At 37.6% G+C, this 24,790-nt stretch overlaps 1 protein-coding gene across 3 annotated transcripts; it reads left to right on the plus strand.

The window, feature by feature from the left end:
* The first annotated feature begins 8,110 nt into the window (after positions 1-8,110).
* On the plus strand, positions 8,111-20,288 carry LOC122087046 (actin-related protein 5). Of its 3 annotated transcripts, XM_042656018.1 has the most exons (12): positions 8,112-8,441; positions 8,562-8,632; positions 12,735-12,859; positions 14,026-14,070; positions 14,580-14,682; positions 14,885-14,994; positions 16,820-16,929; positions 17,027-17,117; positions 17,194-17,622; positions 18,504-18,631; positions 19,004-19,346; positions 19,507-20,288. In XM_042656018.1, the coding sequence occupies exons 1-12, from the start codon at positions 8,341-8,343 to the stop codon at positions 20,011-20,013; spliced, it is 2,163 nt and encodes a 720-aa protein (XP_042511952.1). In that variant the 5' UTR covers positions 8,112-8,340; the 3' UTR covers positions 20,014-20,288. The 3 variants fall into 3 exon arrangements, with proteins under 3 accessions (XP_042511953.1, XP_042511952.1, XP_042511954.1); XM_042656019.1 differs by lacking the exon at positions 14,026-14,070 and having other exon boundaries at positions 8,111-8,441; XM_042656020.1 differs by lacking the exons at positions 8,112-8,441; positions 8,562-8,632 and having other exon boundaries at positions 12,777-12,859; positions 14,575-14,682.
* Positions 20,289-24,790: the final 4,502 nt, after the last annotated feature.

A 24,790-nucleotide genomic window follows, 5' to 3' on the forward strand; every position in this document is an offset into this window, starting at 1 on the left:
TTCCATGTTGCTTTGCTTTGCTTTGCTTTGCTTGTAAGAATTCATCTCATCATCTTTTTGTTTTGGTTGTAGAACTGTTGTCGTTGTTGTGTAGTAGTGTGCACCTAGCCCACCTAATGCTCCACATTACCACAATCCTCCTAGAATTGCACCCAAAAAAAAAAAAAAAGTTTAGAGATAAAAGGACTTGCATCTTTCATCGAGCAATAGGGTGTCTAGACGTATCTAACGTTCATAAACACTTTAGAATGTGTGCGACCATGTTGGACTCCTTGCTTGAATGTTTCTAATCATTAAATGTGCATAAGATGCCTTGTTGTGTCATTGAGGAATTCAATCCGAGATAAAAGCATACAATCTAAGGTCGATAGTGATCAATTTGATTCATGTGATTTAAAATTTGGGATGAATGAACCCTTTGGATCCCCTTTTTTTTTTTTTAACCCCACAAATCATTCAAATCCTACTTTAACTAGCAAAAGCTAGAAAAAGGGTTCATGTGAAAGGATTTTCCTTTTTATTTTTATTTATAGAGAGAGAAAAAAAAAAAAAAAAAATTAAGTCTCTATAAATGGAACTTGAAATTTGACTTTTACGTAAAGAAGCTATTAAGTTTGGAATTTTGCTCCTTTTCACATGTAAGGCTTTTAATATTTGTGCCCACTCTATTTTCTAAATGGGCCATGTCCTACCCTCATTTTGGTCTTTGAATGACCTCTTTTCTTGAGGTTTGGGCTTGGGTCCAATATAGTAGGGACTAAAGAAATTTTGGAGGACACTAACAACATAGTTGTCTATAAGACTTTAACTTTATCACCCCAAAAAAAAAAAAAAAAAACATAAGATTTAACTCGCTTGTGATCGTGACTCGGTGAGTCATGATGATCGGAGAGACAAACTCTTTTTGTCGCTTTTAATGTGGGGGATATATGAAAAATCTTTTAGTACAAAAGTATCAATTAACTTTAAATTTAGTCAAGAAGGCATTAAACATTAGAATGGGTACAATGATGTTGAAGTATCTAAAAAGATTTCATTCTTAAAAGAATTCTTTTCAAAATAGAGAGTAACCCAAGGGTGTAGAACCATGTGGCACTGTTTTAAACTTTAAAGGACTATTGGATCATTAACCTTTAAAGGATGGTCCCATTAATTCACAACCCAAAAGATTGTGTGGGCGGGCAATTTGCAGCCCATCTTGCCCGAATCTCTGGGTTATACCGTCTCCAATTCCACCCTTAATATTTGTTGTCAATGGGTTGGGTCAGCCCCGTCGGTTGAGTCTTGGCCCAAGAGTCCAAGACAGACCCATAGCTTTCAGGCCAAAGCATTTCTTGCCTAATCTATAAGCCCAAAAATGGTTATTTCAGGCCTTGCCTATTGGGCCTCGGAACAAAATTGGGCAGGGCTGATCAAACCAAGTTGACAATGTTCACATTTTGGAAGGGAACATGGAGAGCATTTGCCTTTTTTATCATTGACCTTACATCCAAATTTAGTCACATAACCTTATGGAGGGCATTTCCTTTAATCATTGACTTAAAGTCAAATTTAGTCATATATCCTTGTGAAAAAAACATTAAAATTTATAGGTGTGGTAAGGATACATATGGGATGGTGTGTCAAGTAGTTTGAAATTTAGTGTATAATATATATATATATATATATATTGGTCTACAAAATTTAGTGTTATCCTCATGATTAGAATCCTCTCCTATCCCTAATATGAACCTTGAGTCATCAAAGCCTTTCTAACTCAACCTGGCCCAATCGTCCTATAGTTTTGGCACTTCAAAAGGCTAAACTCTCGTCGTAATTTGGCAACCTAAAGGATGAACAGTTTTTGTTATCTAAAGGCAAAGTAGACAATAGGCCAGCAAAAAAAAACAAAAGTGCAAGCTAATGCACTCCGGCTTTCTTAGCATGCTTAGACGAGTCGTAAAAAATTTAGATATACTTATGATTAAAATTTTCACATCACCATCCAGAAGGAAAAAATTTAAGTCATGTTCAGAGAGACCTTCTATGCCTGTTGGTGTAGACTATAAAGAAACTTATAAAAAGCATCCTTTATCCAGGAGCATGGCCAATGAAATTGTTTGCATAGTTCTATCTCTCCCCCATGTGAAATGACATTTCTTTTCTCTATTAAGAGTAAAATACTATTAAGTATGAGAAAAAAAATGTTCTCACTAACCCGTCCCCCTCTCTGTCTCTCTTTCTAGGGCTAAAATGCCTCTTGATGCTTCAAGGAGAGAGATAGAGTGTGGGAAGTGCTAATGAAGTACCCTCAATTATTTATGCATAGGATTCTTTTTATGCCAAATTTGTTGATTTTAATTCTTTCTTCTTTTTTTTTTTCTCTCTCATTTGAAAAACCACACAGAAAAGGGACATCTCCACCGACTATATGAGGTTCCTAGCAACATCACATTGTTCTACAAATATATATAAATTAATCTCTAGACCAATGATAAGGTCCGGAAATCTATTGTTTGGTGTGAAACCTGGATTTAAAGTCATCCTTCGCTTAGATCATAAAAAAAAAAAAAAAAATACTATTTTCAAAAATAAATTACAAATACTTTATTAGAAGGTTTTAAAAAAACACAAAGCTAAATAAAAACCAAGGTTATTTCTGTCCGATCAAGATCTATAGGCCTTTTCCCTCTCTAGTTGGTATACAAACCCTTGATTAGAATAGACGAAAAAAAAATAATAATAATAATAATAGAACAGACTGCGGGCCCAGTTAGGATTAAAGAAAGAGAATATTCCTGACAAACTGGACTTGTTCCAGTTCATTGGGCCTGGACATGGGCCTAGAGGTGTAATTAACTGTTCGGCTCTGACATTTATTCATGTTTCCTAATTTCTACAAGTGGACTCGGACTTCGGGACTCAATCGGAAATGCCAAAATAATTCTATTCCTTCTAAAATGGCACAACCTCGGATTCGCCTGCGGGAGCGGACTTCGGATTACGGACTCCGGACTCGATCTAGGACCCTGCACCGACCCACCTGGACACAGCGAAAGTCGGTGACTCGTATTAAAAAAATGTTCATTAATTGCTGCAAGACCTCCAGAGCGGTTGCAGGGTCCTCTCTCCACTTCTCCATTATTCTTCCCAGACGAGTTCGTCAACCCTTGCCTTTGTTCGATTACCTCTACTGACTACTATCTCTGCACCATATTAATTATTGTTCGGATTACTTGCCCTCACTGCCACGATAATTAGTGGGTGTGAATGATTACACAAAATGGTCGTCTTTGTTTGCTAAACCAAAATCTATCTGCAATTAAAGCAGAGACGCCTCTGTGTTACCCCTTCTATGCTTAGCAACTAAAAAGGTGGGAATATAATTGGGAACAAAATCAAAGAGGGAGAAAATTCAAAACAAAAAAATCGGAGCACTCTGCATTCATGGCCTCTGTTCCTGCGTTTATAGACGCTTTCGAGTTCAGTTGAAAAACACATAAAAAAAGAGAGGAAAGCAACATAGTTTATCTCAATTAGTTTAGAGAAAAGAAAAGTTAAAGGCGAAATGCCAGATAAGGCCGGCAGGTTCCAGCCATCCAGGAGGAAATAAAAGTGCCAAGGAATATATTCCGTCCCTGAATTAAAAAAAAAAAAGAAGGTAAACTTACACCATCATTGTTCTTCCCAGGAAGCAAGAAACAGGGTTAATAGACTAAATATGTTACAGAATCAACTGAAAAAAAATGGAAGTCTGATTCCTGTTCCCTTTGCAGTTGGCTACCCGTAAGCTTCCCGTCGTGGAGCCATGGCAAAGAAAAGCTCAAGATCAGGTGAGTTGAAGTATCCATTCTTGGGCGGGTCTCTGTTCTTCCCATAAACAGGTTTCTTCTTTGGAGGCGGCGGGCACACTGAAGCCACCGGGATCCGACACTCTCCACGCTTCGGCGTCTGGCATCCATCTTCTATTCTCCCCATTTCCTCATCCATCTCCATCTCTCTCTCTCTCTCTCTCTCTCTCTCTCTCTCTCTCTCTCTCTCTCTACTACAGAAAAAGACCGGAACTGAAGACTTTCGTACTTTCTGAACAGAGAAAGCACCGAAAAGTGAAGCTAATGGAGAAAACGAAGACGAAGATAGGCTGGATTTGGACTTAATTTGAACAAAAGGGAGACGAAAGGAGACGAAACTGAAAGGGGTATATGCAGGGACGAGACGAGGGGTGGAGAAGTTGTGGCGTGGCGTCTTCCGGAAGCTGCTATAAGTGGTTAGAAAGATGTCTTTTTAAGCTCCCACGAGGCACGAATCGCACGATAGAGGTTCGTGAGTTCGTCACTCGTTTCGTGAGATGGCTTTAGTGGAGCCAACCAATTGCAACTCGGCAAGTCTTTTGTCTACGTGTTGGCACTTTATGGCCCTTCGTCTACGTGCGCTCGACACTTGGCCCACGTTCCACCGCTTCTTTCAAACGTTGGCTTGGCTGGCGCCAAATTCGAGTTGGTTAAAAGCGCGGGAACTCCTTTTTCACAACTCACACCAAAGACAAAGAGGAGGGTTCCCACCGTCGTTCGAATCTTGACCACTCCTCTCCTCTTCTCCATTATCATATTAACAATATGATAAATTATGTAATTAATTTTTAAATTTCCCCTTTAAAAGTAGGGTGTCAACCCTTAATCTGTCAATCTTACCCGAGAAAAAGAAAAAAAAAAAAAAGGAAGCTGGGTGTCAATCATTAGGGTCTAATTCTGGATTTGGTTTTGGAACCGAGTTGAATGGATTCAATTTTATTCAGTTCCTATATAGTCTTGGCAAATCGATTTTTGTAGAAATAACCTGTTGAATTAAATAAATTGGGATTTAAGTATAAATAATTTATTGAGACAAATAAAGTTGAAAAGAAAATTAAAACTTTCTTACACCAAAAAAAAAAAAATATATATATATATATATGTATATATATATATATGTAGATAATTTCACACAATCTATCAAATATATATGATTTATTCAATTTAATTAATCGAGTTACATTTTATTCAATTTGATTTGACTTAAATAAATGGTAGGGGTATCAATCCATCGGTTTGGACCGGTTTTGATGTGATAATGAGTGAAACCAAGAACTAACAAGGGTGCGTTAGTTTCGATTAGGTTTTCGATTTTTCATTGGTTTCTCTTAGTGATTTGCTATCAGTTTGGTCTCAATTTGCTATAGCACATTAATGCATTATGCAAACAAATAGGATAATAGGATAACCTTTAGTGGACCCTGCCAACCATAGCTTTGGATGCTAGGAAAGTAAAGGATGCCCATAAAATGTGTATGGAGTTGTATGGCGCATGTTAAAACACATTTAAAGTGAAGTTTGAGATTTGGAACCTATCATTTTCATGAGGTAACGTTACCGCCATTATGTCGCACTCCATATTATTAAGCAGTTAGTTTGGTTTGATCTGGTTTAATTTTTCATAATTAGAGGGTTTGCTATGCCGTCAAGCTACTTTTGGTAAGTTAATGTAAACACCAATCATAGGACTAGACACAGATTTCTAAAAGTGGAGGAGAAAATATCTATAATGTCCGACTCTATATTATTGGGCTTACATATACACTCAATGGCTTTATATATACTCTAAGTGGCTAAGCCTTTATTTGGTATCATTTCCCCTTTTATACACATTTCATGTCACAATCTATAATTCATCCCCTCCTCTATTAATTATACCTCTTTGCGGATAATAGCGACTACGTGGCCATATCTTCTTTACTTCATTTCATTTGCGTATGGTGAATTTGAGTTAACATAACAAAGCATTTAACATCTTAGTAAAAAATATCATACTAATTATAATTTATTTACAAATTTTACCAACAAAAAAAAAACAAATTTATATGCACACAAAAGTAAATTTCATTAGTTACATTAACTTTAACAAATATTTCTTAATTTAAACACTTGAGATTTAGGCAACAACTTCTCAGTCATCAGTGCTAATAAAACAACATATTTGCTCTATAAGGTTCTTCAAGTGGAGAAGTTGCTTGATCTCAAAATCAATCTCTGGTAGGCTCACTTTGATCTGTACTAGATATGGATATGCATTCTAATATGCAACTTCTTTAGTAGCTACCTTTGCTTCTTCCTTTGTTAACATTTGTATTTGGCTCATGGTGGTGATGAAACTATTGATACTACCGTTGTTTTTTCTACAAATGTTTCAAGTAAACTAAGTCAACTAAAACTCCAGCGAGACTCAAATTGAAGAATAGATTGCAAGATACAAAAGTGATTGTTTTTTAATGGGAGAAAGAATTCATGGCTAGCCAATCATATGGACAGAACCGCACATATTAATGACTCAATGACCAAAGCACTAAAGAATGCTGGAAAAACTTTTTTTCTTTTTTATGTTGTTGGAAAGACATCTCATACTTTAATTTGCAATTATATCAATATAGGATAATTCATTTATTGATGCTTTTTTTTTTTCTAAGGAGGGGGTTCTATATTATTTATATATTCAGGCGCTTAGGCTATTGATTGTTTGTTTGAATAAGGAGATGAGACAATTATGGCGATCTCCTCAAGATATAATTTTTCCCTTTTTCTTAAAAGGGGATTCCCACAGTATGATTGTAGGAGAATCTCCCATGTCATACCAATGGTAATGCGAAAAAAATAGTATAATTAATATGAAATGCATATGATCAAGGTACGAGAGAGAAATAAAGCTGAGTCATCAAGCTGAAAAAAGTAACCTACAATTGTTGATTTTCGAGTTTTCATAAACACAATGGTGTGGGTGCGGGATAAAACATATCATATTAACAAAGGATTAAGATTGTCGTGGGAATTCACTAATGGTTGTGAACACATATTCAATAGTTAACCACGATTGATGACAACTTATGAGATGCTAGGTGTGTCTCAGGGAAGAGGATCATGGCAAATGGTGCTGTAGCAGCAGCCATAGCACAAGGAACTCGAAAGAGGTGAATGCAGAAGCACAAGAAGTCATATTGGCTGCCTCTTACACCCAAACCAAGGCACCCAATCTCTATTTCATTCATTATAGCTAGATAAGAAGACTTGTTGGGAGACTGTAAGGGATGAAAAAGACTATATAACAAGTTGGTTTAGTGGGGTTTCGCTTTGTTGGAGACTTAAATGATTAAGATAGGGGTGAAGAGGACAGAAGAAAACCTAAAACCCCTTTCTAAGTTTATGTAATCTCTCCAGCTTTGGTACTTATAAGCAAAGTGATGGGTCAACTTTATTTTTTATTTTTGGTAAACATGGGTTAATAAGAGTAAGCAAGATTTTACCAAAAAAAAAAAAAAAAGGAAAGTAAGCAAGAACAATAATTCTTAGGATGGAAAAGACATGTATACGTTGCTAATAGTATTCAATTATCTAAAATTTTTATATGATCATGGGTCTGCAACTTTCAAAAGAATTGAGTTACTTTCTCATCATGCTCTAAGGGGGTGCCTGGGTGGTCAAGAGTGTGTGAGATTAGGCCTTGGATTACTTTCGATTAGAATCACATTATTTTTTTTTTGAATATAAAAAATTTATACAACTCAGTTTTATTCTAACTAAATGGTGTTGATTACATGAATCCTACACAATATCATCCTTTATTTATTTAACAAAAAAATCAAAACCTTTTTATTTCAACCATTAGTCTGCTTTTAAAAACTACGAGTGGAAGTAAAACTATTCAGTGCCTCATCGTGGAGCAATAGTGTCAGGTTGAGTTGGTTTTGGCTCAGCCTAGTTGAACCTAAGATTGGTTTGGGATATCTTAGACCAGCACGTTAAGACTTAGCTCTCTTTTGTCATTTTATGCTATTTTTTTTCATAAAAATAAAAGGTAAAATTAACCTACACACTTATATATATTTAAAATATTAAAATAAAATAATTTTTAATCCATGGCCCGCCAAGGCCCAACCCAAGGACTCAGCCCAGACGCGGCCTGGGCTTACCATCAGACCTGAAAATGTGTATAGGCCATGCGCAACCCGACCCAAGTGATAAGTTGAAAAGTCCAGCTCATCAAACCCTGCCGGAAGACTCGCCGGGCTAAACTTGTAAGTTACGACCTTAGCCCTAGTGCCTCGGATGCTTGTCGCGGCGGGACGTGCGTCGCCCGACCCGCTTATATGCGGAGTAAGGAGGAGCTAAAGAGTGACACACACTGAGAAGGAAGAGGAATGCACTGGAAGTCAAGAACGGTCATGCAACTACCTTTAGATCAAATGTGCAAGCCGGGTTAGGGTGCCACAGAGAGCGAGGCGAAGGGACGCGAGCTCTGAAAGGTTTTGGCTGTAATCGTCGAGTGAATCTGAGAATGCCTTACATCACACGACCATCGCGGCAATCTGATTACAAGAAATTCCCGACTAGCTGCCCTATCGTCATCGACAATGGCGGTTCCAACTTCCGAATTGGGTAAATTGGAAAAAATTGAAGTAGAAAACCCTAATTCTTGTCTCATTTATAATTTTGTATCTGCATTCCTTCTTTCGCTATATGGTCCTGATCATTCAATCTTTCTCAACCCTGGTTTAGGTGGGCGGGAGAATATGATCCTCGCCTTACTTTCCGAAACGTCGTTCAGAGGCCTCGCCACAAAACAACTGGTACGCCCTCACTTATCCTCCGTTTACTTTCTTCTTCTGTGAAATTTATTGCTTCGCATGCGGTTGACGGAAAATTTCCAAGTACTCAGGTATCTGGGTTTCTGCTTTATGACCTACCTTTATATTTGCCACTGATAGCTAAGATATCACCTCTCAAGTAAATGCTTATAACATTGTTCCTTGTACATCCATTTCTTGTGAATTTTTGTCAATGGTAAGTCCGCACAAGCTTCATATTCTCTGCTCATTTCTGTGTAATTCTTTTTTATGACAGTGCAGTGTTTGATCAGCTATTACAGCTATGGTTGTAGTTGACTTTGCTTTTTTATATTGAATTTTCTTTTCCTGTCATAAGAAACACTTACATCCCCTATTTTCTCATTACGTAAGTATTTTCTTTGGCTGCAACCACCATCAAAGCACATTGTAGCCTACTTGTCCTCGAGCTATGGTTGCACTTGCAGCTTTAGAAGCTATGTATTTGTAATACTGGTCCTGGAAAGAGGGTCAACATCAAGGTCCTGTAGTGTGGTTTTTGGGTTGTTTATAAAGGGTTAATTTTGAATCCACCAGATGCAATGTAGGGATTTTGTCCAATACACAGAGCCAAATCACAGAATGTAATTTCAGTAAAATTTTTTGGATTTCCTCATGCAATTTATGATTCAAGGGGCCAATAAATATCAATTATCGAGTCCCTGATGTTATATAGTTCTGTTGAAACTGATTACAGTTGGATTGATTTCTGTCAAATGTATGTATTTTGGAGAAGGGAAAGTCAGTCCCTGAAGATTTATTTGCATAATAGCAAACTTCTCTATTATTTTACCTTATTAACTTTGAGCAATTATCTATTGTACCTAGTATAAATTTTATTTCGTAACATAATCATATAAAAAGAGGGTGGACCTTGGAGCAACGGTTAGGTTGCTCCATTGCGACCTAATGGTCATGGGTTCGAGTAAGGAAACAACCTCTCCACGAAGCAGGGGTAGGGTTGCGTGCATTATGACCCTCCCCAGACCCCCCAGTGACGGGAAGCCTCATGCACCGGGTACGACTTTTTATTTTTATTTTTATAATCATACAAAAATAAAATTACAAGAGAAGGGGGGTGAAGAAACCCGATGTGTCACTGATATCTTTTTTGTTTTAAGAATAATTAGGGGAAGGTGGTTGGTTAGCCCAAAGTGTTCATGTTTTCGCTAGGCCATGCCCTTTCCATTTGGCAAGTTTCTGCCTGCATAGCCTTGTGGTAAACAGCAGATCACATGCAAGGAAGAAACGCTTTTTCATCCATATTGAAGAAAATCAGATTCTTAGTAATGGATTCTATTTGTAGAGAGAAATTGCAATTTAAGGTGGGGCATAGAGCTGCAGTTGACAAGTCCTTTGTAAATGTGGCTAATCCAGAAGACCCCCCCTGTATCACTCGGATGACTTGGTTCTGCAACATTAGCTTCCTTAATCCTTATGGCATAAAAAACCCTGTCAGTTCGATGTGGTAAAATTTGTAATGTGCTCAGCTAGGAAATTTGAATTCAGCCTGGAATAGAACCTAGAATTAGGGTCCTTAGGTCAAACAAAGGCACAGCTGGCTGTAAATCAACTTATTTGGAACTGAAACCAGAGTACAAACCAATTGATTGCTAAAAAATTATAAGTGATGCCTGTTTGTTAGGGTGGCAGAATTTTGACTTATCCCATACCACTAAAACTGGAAATGGACAATTATAATGCACAAGATGACGTGGAATGGAAATTCACCAAGGATGGTAATATTTACCAGTAATTTTGGAGTTGCTGTAAATAGTAAATGGGCTATAGTGTGAATGGTAAGCTTCATATTATACAAAAGTTAGTAAAATTAGTAATAACTATAATCTTAAATAGTGAGTTCACTAGAAAATACTTATTAATGATATTGTAATAGACATGCTCCTCAGTTGAAGAAAACTCAACCTCAAGGTTTGAAGACCTGTAGAAACACTTGATGTGCAAGGATTTTCCAATGTTTGTTGTTGTAGATCCCTCTCAATGTTCCTACATGAGGATAAAAAATTAGCATCTCTGTTGACTTGAACTTCTTCCTCCTCTTGATTCGGAAGAAGTAAGTCAACTGTATACTTTCCTTCTTCTCCCCTGTTATCTTCTCATTGAAGTATCTCTGCAGACTGAACTTGTATCTTCTACTTCAGGAGATACAGTGTTGGTGGGACTCAATCCAATTTAAACCCTCGATTCAGTTCTAAAAATTGATTTCAAATCTATGTGTTGTTGTATCAAAGTCAACTCAAAGATCTTGTCTGAGCGTTTCTTTCATTTTATCAAAGTTATCTGGAAAAGAATCAAAAGCCACTGAAGTAAACTAGGAGTTGATCCTTTGCTCTCATACGATATTGATGCAGGTCAGTTGGCAAACCTGCAGTTTATGGGCCAAACCAGAACATGGATTATGAACTTAGGCTAGAGTAGAAGGTAGAATTAGTGTAGCTTTATCTGAATCTTAAACCGAACCAGTCGATTGCTATAGGTGCCCTAACTGACGGTGAGACTTATGAGAAAATATGCAGATAAAAATTAATTGATTAGACATTCCACTGGTTGCTCATCAATATAAAGAAAAAAAAAAGAGAGAGGAATAACCGATTAGAGAAGAATTTTAATGTATGGCAACAGATGGAAATATGATACGATTGAGTGGCATATGTATCCAGAATCTACCAAATACAGTTGCAGAGTTTGAAATTTGTAATAGAGAATCCAAGTTAAGCCAAGGATTAAAGTATCGGTATCGGTCGGCCAAAATTAAAATACGTATTGGAGGGTATCGTATCGTATCGGAGATACGTTAAGATACACTACAAATACCCACATAAATGGATAAAAAACACTTTTTTATACACTTTTGCATAAAAAAATAGTTAAAAAAAGCTATATATAACATGTATTATGCATAAACAATAAATTGAGAGTATCGCAATAAGAATCTAAGGTTTATGGTTGTCCCATAAATGTAAAATTCTTGTTTCCAACCTTGATTTCCACTTTAGTTAGAGAGAAAAATGGTTGGCGCCAACTTTGGAACAAAAACACCTCAAAAAATTGTGTTTTTCTGAAAAATTACCCATCTTGGCCATTTTATGACCTTATCGGTACGTATCGGTGTGTATCGGTCGATACATACCGATACACTGATACGTATTGATACATGCCGATACGTACCGATACATATCGAAACGTACATTTCACTTTGATTTTAAATTTTCCATAGAGTATTGGTACGTATCGGTGCGTATCGTATCGTATCGGTGGTGTATCGGTGCATATCGGTATGTATCACAAGATACGTATCGATACAAAAGGGTTTTAAAAATTCTATGTATCGTATTGGTCTGTATCGTATCGGCCGATACGGTACGATACAGACCGATACTTTAAATGCTGACTAATTATTTGATGGGATAATGGCAGGAAATTATTTAAACACAATAGAGACTTGTTGGGATAAGGCTTTGTTGTTGTTGTTGTATGGTAAAGAAATAAACTTGCTTATTTTGGTCCATGGAAATCTTATTGAACTAATTCCTTGCCCAAATATACAAAAATTATTCGTTTCTTATTTTAGCCAAACTCAAATCAACTACAATTATGGCTGAAAATTTGAAAGTTAAACATGGATCTAAATCCTAAACTAATTGGGGCTCAGACAATTTTGCCCCAATTAACTTAAACTCTCATTGTCTCATATTAGAAACTAATTTAAAAAGTTGTAGAAATTGTATTTATACATAGTGATTTTTGGACTTACTATAAATGAAAAAAAAAAAAAGAGATTTTCTGTGAATAGTAAATTTTGTTTACGAAAATAACAATATTAAAATTGAGATGGTCTTGCATTTCAAGGCTTTAACCATCAGAACTGGAAGCTAGTTCTCATGTAATGGTTTAGATTATGGACTCGTTTTACTTTCATATTCCTCTATCCTTTCTTTGTACTGGTTGGACTCTTTTATTTCTCTGAAATATATTGTGTCTGGGGTAGCTGTTGTATAGTGGTGTTAACAATGGTTTTGAGTGGTTGTGTTCTTTGTGGTGTCAGGTGAAACTGTCACAATTGTTGGTGATCATGATCCTGCATTGATGAGATACTTCGATTGCACTCGCTCATCATATCGTTCAGCATTTGATAGCAATGTTGTTTATCAGTTCGAAATAATGGAATATGTAAGCTCAATTAAACTGCTGCTTTATTCCAGAGCTGAGATACCTGTCAATGATGGAATCTACTACCCGTCTATCACTACTAGTCTACTAGAACTTGTTTCTTGCAAAAATGTTTCTGGTTTTGTAAGAGGTTGCAGCTTACAAACCTTCAAATGTTTAGCTTTTTCAAGATAATGATAATGGAAATTTTGACGCCTCAAAAACCAAAAAGGAAAATGTAAAAAAGGAAAAATATCACAGAGGAAGCAACAAATTAACAAATGGAGAAAATATGATAGAACATAGATTGTGGAAATCCTTAATAAGGAAACTGCTTAAAGACTAGAATGGTTCCAGTGGAAAACTGTCCAATCCAATCTGCATATACAATGGTACAAATGCAAGAATGTACTATGACCAACCACTAGGTCTACTTTTTTTTTTTTTTTTTTTTTTTTTTTTTTTTTTTTTGGAGGGGGGAAACAAATAAATTTTATGTTTTTGTAGCAGATTTTTTGGTGGGGATTGAGGGGTTGCGAATTGTGAAGATTGAATTTGCGGATTTCTTATAAAACCTAGAGGGGATAGGTCTCTCCATGGACCATGCATATAGGGCTTTGTTTATGGACCTTGTTTTCCTGCCATGTGGCTGCTCAGCTGGATCGAAATTTTTTTGAAATCATTGTCAACGTCAGCCTCTAGTCATTTGGTAAGTTTCAACCCTAATGCATATTGCTAACTCGGACAATGAAGCTTTTCAAAAAATATTGTGAAGTCAATAGTTTTTAAAACAGTTGGACCATTAGAAATGGAGGAAAAAGTTCGATACATGGCAGGCCATGTGGTCAACACATAGCTAATCTGGAGCACAGCCAACCTTACCAATAATTTGAATGGCCAGATTATCTGTCCACGTTGCCAAAAACCATGGCCATGGACAGAAGCCAAATATATGGACTGTGCAGAGACCCCCCCCCCCCCCCCAAAAAAAAAAATCCTATATACATTAATTTATTATTTGCCTCCATAACTTGTGAAAACTTTGGCTCTGAATTACTTTATCAATAGGCTAGACTCAATGTTATGCTGTGAAGATTCACATCTCACTCAGGAGCTTTTAATAGAGAAAGGTTCTGGCTTTTCTGCTTAATACTGTAATCTCATATAACATTTAATGCATTTTCTAGATTCTTGATTTCGGGTTTGAGCGAATGGGTGCCGATGGATCTCAGGTAATCATCAGTGTGCTCTCATTGCTTTATATATATTTGTGGAAAAAGTATAAACTTACAATGGGTAAGACTTTCATAAGGTGCTTTTTGTTGCAATTTCTGGATGCTGCAAGCCTTTGTGTTCTGAAAACTTGCTTTATCTGCTCTTTGATTGTATGTTGAGTTTGGAAATGGTGATGCACAGGCTACCACATCTAATGGTCTTACTTGCCAGCATAATGAATTATGTATTTTAAAACACCTTGACCAACTCCCCCCACCCCAACACACACACTCACACAAAAAAAAGGGGGGGGGGGGGGGAAGAGAAGAAAAGAAGTTTAGTTCATATGTGGTCCAGCTAAAGTAATCATGAACATGTAGACATATACAAGTAGTTAAATTCATGCTTCTTGTGTCCCATACATTTCTTCGAGTCTTCAGCACATGATATAATTGATCGTTTGATTTTGGCTTACATAATAATAAGACTTTACTTTATTGGTATGCCAATTTTGAGGGCAGAACAGGTTGAGCATCCTGTCCTGATGACAGAATGTGTATGCAATCCAGTCCAGTCTCGCAGCAAAATGGCAGAACTTCTTTTTGAGACTTACGGAGTACCATCAGTAGGTACAAGTTATTGGTCTATTTTCTAGTTTAAACTTCTGATGTATTGTTATTATGTATATTGAAGAATGGGTTTGTTGCTTTTGGGTGATGTGTGGTCTCTGTACTGTCTTTATTTGCAAAACCTTGTTTTGTTTTTAAGCCTGTTTGTTTTCTTCATACTAATGTACCTCTAATTGTGTTTCTTTTACATATGAGATCATAGCATTTGGTGTTGATGCTGCTTTCAGCTACAAGTATAACCAAGAACTTGGTCTTTGCAATAATGATGGTCTTGCTATTAGCTCGGGATTTTCGACAAGCCATGTTATTCCTGTAAGACTCCTGACTTTACTACTTGTTGATGTATGTACCAAGGGCTGTTCATTCCAGGACTCTTATGTTTTCCCAGTTTTTTCTCCGCAAATTCCCTTTGCGTTGGTCTCTCTCTCTCTCTCTTCCCCTACTTCTATCAAAGTAAGATAATTGATATGGCTTGACTTACTAAACAGCAAGTATTATACCCATCCGACAGTAGGACTGAAGGTCAGAAATTCTAGCAACCAAAGTGGACCCAGTAGGTAGATGACCAAGGTTCGGACAATGCCCAAAGTATGGTCAAAAGGGTAGCTATGGTCTGGGGAACAGTACCTTAGAATTTGGTGCTGATCCAAGTGTTGGATCGATGTCTATCACAAGTTGAACAGAAATAGAAAGTATGCAACAGATTTAGAAACTAACCAGAACTAACAATCCATTGGACAGATCAATACCCAAAATTGGTTTGATCATAAGGCTTGGTCAATGGTGTTAAACCTCCAAATGTCACAGCAAGATGAAGGCTAGATTAATAGTTATGATTGTAGGACTGAGATTAGTAACTTAACACCTATGGCACAATCTAGCCATGGGATGTGACTGAAAGAGAGATCAATAGTAGGCTACTAACAGCAGTATAACTCTTCAAATTCATGTAGGCAGCTGTGGAGATTACACTACGGTTCTGAAATAAGAAACTAGGACAGAATAGATCTAACCGTTAGAAAAAGACTGAAGTTCAGGTTGATGGAAGACCTCAAAGGGAGGATTATAACCTCAAAACAACATCTGAATCTGATGGCCATAATAGTAGTTGTTGAGGTCTGAAAATCTGTTGTAAAATATATCCATGGAAAAGGTGCCGCTGGTGAAGGATGATGTAACAGTAGCTTCACTTTGTGCTGGCTTGATGAGATCAACACTTCACTTCATGAACAACAACAAGAAGGCCGTATCCCAACTTAAATTACTTAATGGGTTCGGTACTTCACTTCATGAAGAGCAAGTAATAATACTATTGTAGCAGTTACGAATCTCAACAGGCCAAAGGTTATAGCAATAATGAAATAGAAACAAAGAAAAAAAAAAAAAAAAAAAAAGCAGGAAGGAGAAGAAAGGAGGGCTAGGGGAATATGACCAAGGCCTCTCACCTATGGCACAGGTCAGTCTCTCACTAACCAATTGGGCATCTCACACACTACTGCATCTCACAGAAAACAAAGGCAAAAAAAAACCACTACTCTTTCATTATCAAAATTGTCAGAATGGCTTGAAGTCTTACACTTTCTTATATGGGTCAGCTGGATTAATCTCCTCGAGACTTCCTTGTACCTGTTCTGCATACCCAGATCCCAAGCAGTGTAATTGTATACAGGCAACAGAATCATCAACTTGTTGGCTTGTCATCGTGAATAAGTCCCTATTGTGTTTTGTTATAATTAATACCTACAATTTGTTTTTAATAGACAAATATATTTTGTTGTGGGTTGTATTTAAGTAAAAGTGATGCCCTAATTCCCCTTGGAAGCTGATTGATCCTTTCATTTAGGGTTTTTGAGGAGCCTGAATCTTTTGGTAATTACTTAACCGTCTTAAATATTAAAGATTTTCCCTAACTTTATGTAGCACCTTCTCGATACATAAGCATCCTCAAACGCATGAGAGTCCACATGTACAGATGTACTATGGGGTCAAAACTCTAGGTATATGCATAACAACATACTCTATGGGGCCAAATCCATAGGTATATGCATAATTTTGTTTTATGCTTGATCTTTCTCTCTAAGGTATTGTTTTTTGGCTAGTCTCATTTTCTGATCACTTATGTTGCTCCCATGTTCAGTTTGTGGGTGGTGAGCCCATTTTTGAAGCATGCTCCAGAACTAACGTTGGTGGATACCATGTCACGGATTACTTGAAGCAACTTTTGTCACTTAAGCACCCAAATCACATGTAAGCAGATCCATTTCTGTGTTCTGTTTAGACTGAATATGAGAGCTTTATTTCCTTATTTGTGCTAATGTTCATGTTTTAAAATTTACACAAATAGATCTAGCATTACATGGGAGAAGGTTGAAGAGCTTAAGATGGAGCACTGTTTTGTAGCTCGGGACTATGCTTCTGAAGCTAGAATATTTCAGGTATTAATTTTTTTTCTCCTTCCCTAGTTTTATTCTTCTAATGGACTGAAGTTCAAATATTGCAATGTCATGACAGAAAGGGGAAAAGGAAGCTGAAGAGAAAACAAGGCGTTGGCAGCTTGCTTGGGTGCCTCCAATTGAAGAGCCACCATCAGAAGAAGAAATTGCAAGAAAGGCAGCCATAAAGGAGAAACAAGGTCAACGGCTGAGAGAAATGGCTGCTGCAAAAAGATATTCTAGAATTACGGAGCTGGAAAATGAATTGCAGGGTCTGGAATTTCTTTTGCAGCAGCTTGAAAACGTGGAAGATGATGATGTTCCCTCGTTCCTGGTCGAGACTGGCTATGGCTCCAAGCAGGAAATTGAGTCTGCTGTTGTTAAGGTAACACAATCTCTAAGAAAGGCAAAGGGAGAGCAAGTTGAGCTCGAGGAGAAACTGGAGCCTTCAAACGCTGAGAAGTTTCCTCTTGTCAATGTTCCTGACAATATGCTGTCCCCAGAGCAGGTTTGCTCTTTTAAAAATGGCTGTGATTGTTCTGCCCTTCCTCTGACGTTGCAGTTATATTTGATAGGACTTGCTTATAAAATGCCATTTCTTATGGAAGATCCAATTTGAACAGGATTCTGCCATCACACTCATAAATACTGTGTGAGCAGTAATGTTTTCATAACTGGGCCAAACACGAAACTCTGGCCCTCTGGTTGGAGGTTTGACTGTCCAGTCCAGGCAGTCCAAATGTTTGCTACAAAAATGTGGAAATTGACTAGATATTGTTTACCTGACCTGGAAGCCATGAAAGGTGCAATGGTGAGGGCTCCCTTCAGTTTGTGGGTGGTCTTGAGATCTGGTCTCAAGGATGTTTTAAATAATTCTTGCATACGGTATCATGGTCTAGTTGTCTGGTTTGATCAGTCATTCATTGGTCAACATTTATTAATTTTTTAATGAATATTCCTTGATCTAAAACCGGTTTGTCAGTGGTGAATGGTCCTGCAACAGTCTGACTACTGAATTGATGATCTGGAAACTCTGGTGAGAGCAAGAGATCTACCCATTTCTACCAGGACATTCATCACTAGTTTATGCTTCTGAGCCAAACTTCTGACAAGATTGCCTGAGGAATCAAAGTTGCTCAATGCTTTGCATAAATAATATTGATTACCCAGCCAAAAAAAGGGGAAAAAAAATCTGCTAGGTCATTTCCACATCTATCAATAACTTATCTCAGCTTTTGCTTGCATCTTGCTCTTGCTCTGATGGTTACCCTTCCCTGTAGAGTGTCTTTTTCTTCAATGTCACTTCCATTTTTGTTGTTAGCGCTGACATCGTTGTTTATTTAACTCTACCGTCCTTCGCTTAGATGAATTGTGTTTATCATTTGGCAGCTGAAGGAGAAGAAGAAGCAGTTATTTCTTAAGACCACATCTGAAGGGCGGCAGCGGGCTAAACAGAAACGCTTTGAGGAGGAACAACAACGAGAAAGGCAAAATCAACAAGACGAGGAAAAGCGTTTGTATGTCATATCATGCTAAGGGTTAATGGCTTTAATATTTTAATTAGCAGATAACTGACTGGGTTCATGGGCTTTCAGTAAGAAGAGAACATATTATCTTCTGCTGAATTTTAATGCATACTTTAGTAGAGTTAGGGGGATGGAGGGATTACTTTTCCTTCAAGTTGTGTTAGTTTTGATCTCTAATTATTGAATCCATTTCTCAAGGGCAAAGGACCATGGTACTGTGGAGTGGCCACCATGATTTTTATGCTGACCTCTACATATCAAGATGTTGCTTTATCAAAATATTAGTTAGAAAAATGAACTCACATCTTTATGGACTCCTAACTATTTTCGATTGATTTGTACCTGCCCTCTGGAAATATATAGAGAGAACCCAGAGCTTTATTTGGAACAACTACGTGCAAAACACAGAGAACTCTCTGAGAAAGTTGAGCAGCGGAAGCGGTTGAAGACAAATGGGGGCCGTACAAATGGGAATCAGAATTCTTCTGGAGCTGTTGGCCGTGGTGAGAGATTGAATGCTGCCCAAAAGGAAAGGATGCGCCTTTTGACAACAGCAGCATTTGATCGAGGGAAGGGTGAGGATACCTTTGGAGTCAGGGATGAAGATTGGCAACTCTACAAACTCATGAGCAAAGATAATGATGATGATGACGAGGGACAAGATGAGGATGAGGCTGAGCTTGTTCGTGTCACGTCTCGTCTCCAGGTCAGGTCTTCATCCTAGCATTCTCAACTCCTATTTTCAATTATTAATTTTTGTTGTCCAGGGTGGTTCTTCTCAGGGATGGATCATTATTTACCTCTTGGTTTATTAAATTGGGATAAGGCTGAGTTTGTAGTTTTTTGTTGTTTTATTAACGTGACAGGATATTGATCCAACATTTGTTGCCAAGTCAGAATCGAGTTCCTTTCAGCCCATTGCGGAGATTCCACGCTTCCGTCCTCTAACAAAGGAAGATTTCCAGATCATACTTGGGGTTGAAAGATTCCGGTGTCCTGAAATTCTTTTTCAGCCTAACATGATAGGGATTGACCAGGCAGGGTTGGATGAGATGACTGGGATCTCAATACAGAGGTTGCCTTTGAAGGGCAATGGAGTAGAGGACAGAATCACCAGTTCGGTCCTTATGACTGGTGGGAACTGTCTCTTCCCCGGTATTGTTGAACGCTTGGAAGATGGCATCCGGAAGATTCGTCCCTTTGAGTCGCCCATAAGAGTGGTCAGAGCATCAGATCCAATTCTTGATGCATGGAGAGGTGCCGCCGCTTATGCTGCTACTGCACAATTCTCCTATCAAACCTTTAGTAGGCAGGATTATGATGAGAAGGGCGAAGATTGGCTTCGGAGATACCGAATGAAGTACACTCTGTAATCACATACTTATCAAACATGGAATGCTGGTCGTAACTCAATCCATGATTAGAAAATTACGCAGATGCTGGCTCCGTAATCCACTATTTTCTATTTTTACGAGATAATGAGTCAGGTATTGGCAATTGCAAGTTGTCTTTAGGTTGGGCAGATTGGGTGGCTGCAACCTTATCTAGCAGTGCTTTATAAAACCATTTCTTCAAGATGGGATTTGAAGTCCTTACTCCTTCCTCGATGAGTTTAAATTTGGACAATCTTGTTCTCTGTTTCTCCCAAGATCTCATATTTATAGATATAGTTCATATTCAGAGAGACCATGATTGGAACTGTTTCAGATTATTTAAATATGACCCTAAGCTGTCAAAAATGCCATTAGAGTGGAAACGCAATAGCAACCATGGGGTTGATATTGACAATAAAATCTTCATATGGCTCAACCTGAAGTTTCCCCCATGATTTATATTTGGGTTTGTTGTCAATTGGTCTTAATCAATTCCATCTTTTTGGGGTCAAAGACCAGAACTGTCTTGACTAACTAATTGGTTCCAAAGCTTTTGAGGCAATATTAATTAGTAACGTGACCTTCCAAATCTTCATAAAGAAGGGATAGTCCGGTTCCAGTAACTAATGGGTTCTTACAAATATTAAGGGGAATGGAATACTACCTGGTCATGCACTCTTGCACCCACACATAGGGGTGGCAAAATGACTCCTGCCCTTCCTAAATTGGATCCCTACGGGTGCTTTCCCATTAGCCACTGTGAGTCAGTGGAATTCTCTTTCCCAAATATTATCATAAGTTAAAAAGATTACAATCTGACAATGATAAGTCCTAAAATTTAAGATGACTCCATCAGCCATGGCTGTTATGGCGAATGCATCATTAGAGAGAGAGAGAGAGAGAGAGAGAGAGAGAGAGAGAGAGAGAGAGAGAGAGTCAGAGGTTGCCCAGATGGTTAGGGTGGATTGAGGATTATGTGGATAGGTGCATCATCATAGGTTCAATTTTCCATCTGTGCGTCTACGATTTAAGTGGAGATCGTGATTGTAGGTTGCTATGCAAGTCTCTTTGAGGATCAGTCAAGATGCGTGTAAATTGGCCTGAACACCTTGGTTAAGAGAGAGAGAGAGAATGTTCTTCATCAAGCCTAAACAAGTAAACTGGTGTTTATCACTGGGGCCAATAGAAAAAAGGGCCAAGATTTTCTGTATCCTCTCACAAGTAATATTTTATGGAACTTTAATGGGTGGGGATTGCCACCAGGTATAAACTAAGGGAGGTGCATAAGCACCCTCCAACAAGGGGAATGAAAAAAAAAAATCATAGATGAAATTAGAAGGGTCGTAATCGGTTCCACCTTTTCTGGGCTATGACTCGGTTAACTAATCAATGCCAAACCCAAAACCAGAATTGATATAAATACCAATGGATAAGATAATTCCAATGCCATTTTGGGTTTGATGACTGCTCCCTAGATTGAAGCAGTGGTTGTAAGTGAAAACAAACACAATAAAATTAACAAAAGAAAGTAATTTGGTGCGTGTAACAGACGTAGTTCCACTAATGTAAAGGTGTTGTCACTATATGTAACCAAAATTTCTTTTTAAGGGAAGAAAAACTAATTTAATTCACATCACAAGCAAAGACACTTAGGCCTACAACCTTCTAAAATTGGTATAAGGACCAGGGAAAACTATTTTTGGGAGCAAGTTTTCCCCTTTCATAAATACATTTATTCCATCGCCATCATTTTTTTTTGACTCGCCATGAAGAAAAGTTTTGGTGAAACATAATGTTAAAAGGGATGTGACAAGTATAATTTTAACGTTATATGTGCCTGTTAATATCTCGTTACATAAACCAGAATCTTTTGACACAAAATAGATGTAAAGATATGTAGGATCAGAATGAGACATAAAATAATAATAATAATAATAATAATAAATGTAGAACAAGAGTGGTGGTGGTGATTGTTGATGGAAACAGCACATCGCTGTCAGCCAGCCGTAAGGCAGCCACGTATGAACTGATGATAGGTAGGCCCCACCAAAATCGGGGAAATTTCTTTTGTGGCAGCAAACGAGGTTCGTACGCGTCCGGATACCATGAACTACAGCTGTCCCGGCTGTCCCTTTTTTCTAGGAAGACAGCCGCTACGTGGTGCAACGCCTTGGTTTCTTACCTTTTTACGTGGAGAGTTGAAGACGACAGTGACGCTGACAGCGTCACCTACTCCACAATCCCATGAGGTGGTGTATTGTTAGTTACTTAAGGAGCAGTGGAGAAAATAGTGCGTGTGAGAGAGAGAGAGAGAGAGAGAGAGAGAGAGAGATCCCAACACGTAATTGGTATCCCTTGTACCAGGATTGAGATCTGATTAGACCAGGGATTTAGTAATCTGTATCGGCCGAGATATCGATTTGGATCCACTTGTATAGGATAAATTTACCTCTAATTTATTTAAAAATTAACAAAATTTCATGATTTTACTCATGTGTTAATATCATTTGTACCATTTATCATTACAAGACTGGCCAAGAATTAATATCTGCTTCAGACGATATCATTCAATCTGGCCAATTCTGCTGATCTAATACTAATTCTTAAATCCATAGATTAGATTGGACAAGGGTATTAAGAACAAATAATGAACCAAGACTCACTCATTGGGTTATATCACCATTTCTCTCTTCATAATAGATGAAGAAAAACTTAAAAATTCTTAATTGACGGTGTTGATTAAACTGATTTTGATTTGTATAAAATTTGCTTGAAAATTGTTTATTCTATTTTATATTCAAATAAAAAAAAGTCAAAACACTTTTGTTTGGATTTGCGGCATAAAACATTGCTTAAGCAAAATTTGTTTTAATAATGTAACGATAGCTTATAAGAGTAGATATTGTAGTTTCTTAAGCAAATTAATTTATAGTTTTTTACTCATAATCAGAATGTTATGAGGTGGACTATGGACAAAGTGATTCCAAACCCCAATGCATATAAAAAACTGATTAGAGTTTTGGATGTTAATTATGATTAGAGTTTTGGATGTTAATTATAGTTCACAAATCCGAGGGAAACAATGATTCGATTCGAGGGTACTTTATTATTGAAAAAGATTAAGAACAGGGAGATGAGTGAGACTATGATGAGTAAGCAACCACCTTCCCAATTCATCTTAAAAAAAAATAATAAAATCATACATTTTTTCAAGAAATAGAAAATCATCCTTTTAAGTTGTTGTAACATTTGTATACAAACATATGCAAGTCTGGCTCTTCCATGTGGTGGAATAGGTGGACTCAAATTTTGGAGAAGTAGGTCCCACTCTAGCTTACCAAAATTTGTTAAATTATTTATTTATTTATTTTTATAACAGAACAGTTTTTATTAAGAGCTAACCGTGTGATATGGGGATACGGATCCTGATACCAATGTTAATAACCATGGTTCCAATTGGCTATGCTTGTTCTGGGCCATAAATTACACGAACATATAAATCAGAATTGACAAATCAGAACTAAAACAGAGTAGTTATTAAACTAGGGTTTAATAATTATCAGAACTTATTTTTTCGGTAGGTAGGGAGGGAAGAAGGTAACAGTAATTGTAGAAACGCAACCCTAAAACGATGCAGAAGATAATGGAAAAACAAAACAAACAATGCACACGGATTTTACGAGGTTCGGCAAGGTTGCCTACGTCCCCGGTGAGATGAGATCTTGCTTCACTATCAATGGAGAATAGGGTTACAACGCTCGTCCTCACACCTCTCAGTATTGCTTGCATTACAGAGAAAGAAACGCTCGCTACAAATATATAGCGAAAAAACCCTAATCCGTATTAAATTACAATTGCCACCCTAATCTGGATTAAACTACAATTGCCACTCTAATTCATATTAAACTACAACTGAATACAAGACATCATACACCAACAATCTCCACCTTGGCTTGAATTCTGTCGAGCCTCCTGTAAAGATAACTTGTAGACGTCTTCATCATTGTACCTCATTAGAGACACAAACCCGCACCTGTTTGGTGCGTCTCTCATCTTCAATAATGAGTAATATTAATCAAGTCCAAACAGGACTCGAACTTCTCTGTAGTAACTGGCTTTGTAAGCATATCTGCAGGATTGAGATCTGTATGAATTTTTCTCAAGTGAATACTGCCTTCTGACACAAGCTCCCTAATCTTGTGAAATCTCATATCAATATGCTTTGTCCTTGCATGAAACACCTGATTCTTTGCAAGATGTATGGCACTCTCACTGTCACAGTGTAACACTGTACCTCCTTGCTCCAACCCCAACTCACGAACCAGTCCAGCCAACCAGACTCCTTCCTTGGCAGCCTCAACTGCTGTCATGTACTCTGCCTCTGTAGTGAAAAATGCAATTGTAGACTAAAGCATCGCCCTCCATGATATAGGTCCACCAGCCAATGTAAACACATACCCTGTAGTAGACCTCCTCTTATCCAAATCACCAGCATAGTCAGAATCAACATAACTTGCCAATTCTGTAGAACTTCCCTTGCCACTGAACATAACACCTGTATTTTTTGTCTTGCTCAAATATCTGAAGATCCACTTAATTGCATTCCAATGCTCCTTCCCTGGATTACTCATGTATCTGCTAACAACACTGACTGCATAAGACAAATCCGGCCTGCTACAAACCATAGCATACATGAGACTCCCAACTGCGCTAGCATAAGGGACTTGAGACATCTGCTCCACCTCCTCATGTGTTGTAGGGCATTCCCTTTCAGATA

The sequence above is a fragment of the Macadamia integrifolia genome, chromosome 8 (assembly GCF_013358625.1).
Source record: "Macadamia integrifolia cultivar HAES 741 chromosome 8, SCU_Mint_v3, whole genome shotgun sequence".
NCBI lineage: Eukaryota > Viridiplantae > Streptophyta > Magnoliopsida > Proteales > Proteaceae > Macadamia > Macadamia integrifolia.